Here is a 2,006-nt window from a genome sequence, read left to right on the forward strand (position 1 = left end):
GAGTTGCAGACTTCGATGGATGAATTATCTTAAGCCTAATGTAAAAAGAGGAAACTTTACTAAGGAAGAAGAAGAAATCATACTTCATTCCCATTTACTCCTAGGAAACAGGTACCGTATATATGTTATATTAATGTCACGTAATACTTATTATTACTATAGATAGTATACTCAAATCATATCCACCAATACAGCATTACTAGATCTGTATTTGTAAGTAAACTATTATAGTTTTAATTTGTTTATAAACTCGTAAACAGTGGCGGAGACATGGGGAGACTGGGTAGTAATGCTCAGCCACCCTCAATAACCCAAGATTAACCATTGTTATTCAAAAATTTTAACGCAAGTTACATTAGTTTGAGATGTTTTAATGTTAGAGATATCATTGTTATTTACTATACAATAATTAGTAGAATAGAAAGAAACGGGTTGAAAGAAAAAAAAATACGTTGATAGTATCGTTTAAAATAAATGACCACGTTCCTTTATTATAATTTTACAAATTATTAAAAAGTTGAGTCCCTTAACTTTAATTCTAGTTCCACCTATGTAGTCATAAACTATCTGCTGATTAGATAACTACTAAACATGTGTTAGATACAAAATGATAACTATTATAGTTTTTATTTATACTATTTTCGTTTCTTCAAATATTAATTAATTTCTTCTTTCTTTTTTCAAATTTATTGATAGATGGTCTGCAATTGCTTCAAGGCTTCCTGGACGGACGGATAACGACGTCAAGAATTACTGGCATACTCATCTAAAAAAACGTGAGACAACCAAATCAAATGATTCCAACGTGTCATCATCATCATCTGAGGACGAAGCGATTAAAAACGTACAAGAGCTTGTAATTAATCATGTATCGAATATTGATGAATCCAAGTCCTCGTCAACTTTTGATGAGAATAGCTCTTCTTCTAACAGTGCTATCACTTACTCCTTAGATCAAGAGGTGAACTTTGGAGGTGATTATTATGATATAGGATCACCAGGAACTATCGACGATCTTGAGTCCTTTTGGAAACAACTTTGCCCAATCAATAACTTAGAGATTCGAAGTAGTCACGGAGACTTTTTTTCTGATTCTGTTTTTCAAGATTTATAGTACCATTCATTGATCTTAACGTCTTCCAAAAAATTATGATTTCATTCGATCTAGAGAATTTGATTAACATGAATGACATCCGATCTTGCCTTAAGATAGTATTATCATGTACTATATGTTTCTTGTTTATAGAAAATGGCAACTTGTAAGATCTGAGATGGTCAAATTATTTACGATTTAACAAAGATTGAAGTGTTTAAGTTGATTGGTATGATCTCAAAATGGTTATATTGATTATTTTTCTTTTAATACCGTCCTGTTACAAAGAATAATTTATAATTTACCAGACAACAATAAACATATGGTATCATGTCACGACAACGCTGCTTTATCCTAGAATATTGTTTAATCCTACAACCTATCGCAATGTGAAGGTTGTGAGAAGGTAGTTATGAACACATTTGTAAATTTTTTTATAAATCTCGATAATACTTGGACCATATCCAATGGTGATGAGCTGATCATGCATATTTTTACCATTGGGTTTAACATGTCTGCTCAATGCGTTAGTGGGGTTTAAGGATCTTAGAACAAGGCTCTCCGGTCCGGCTACCGTGAATAACCCTGGCCGACATGATGATGTCGGCGGGGTGGCCAAGTGATTAAGTCCACCTTCGATAGCGGTTGCTGATCGGAAGGCCCCAAATAAGGTTGTAGGTGCTAGCTTAATGAAGAACTAACATGTTAACCTTGAAGAGACGAAGAATGATGCTCAATTACGTAAGGCGTGTGTCAGATGGTAGTTACGTAATGTGACGATGTTTAGAATGATAGTTAGGGTTTGTATATATAGGCAAACCCTAATTCTAGAACCATCCGAGATAATGGCAATTCTTTCCATAACAAACTCCCCCGAATCACGGATGTAATTATGGAAAAGATATTTACTTGA

General features: G+C 33.6%; 1 protein-coding gene across 1 annotated transcript in view; it reads left to right on the forward strand.

The window, feature by feature from the left end:
- The window catches only part of LOC139864484 (transcription factor MYB72-like), a 1,403-nt gene extending 289 nt beyond the window's left edge, over positions 1-1,114 (forward strand). The window contains exons 2-3 of the mRNA XM_071853069.1: positions 1-111; positions 697-1,114. The exon at positions 1-111 is cut by the window's left edge and continues 19 nt beyond it. Coding sequence (XP_071709170.1) covers positions 1-111; positions 697-1,114 — 529 coding nt within the window. The remainder of the gene's footprint in view (positions 112-696) is intronic.
- The last annotated feature ends 892 nt before the right edge of the window (positions 1,115-2,006 follow it).

Source organism: Rutidosis leptorrhynchoides, chromosome 8, assembly GCF_046630445.1.
Source record: "Rutidosis leptorrhynchoides isolate AG116_Rl617_1_P2 chromosome 8, CSIRO_AGI_Rlap_v1, whole genome shotgun sequence".
In the NCBI taxonomy this organism is placed as follows: Eukaryota; Viridiplantae; Streptophyta; class Magnoliopsida; order Asterales; family Asteraceae; genus Rutidosis; species Rutidosis leptorrhynchoides.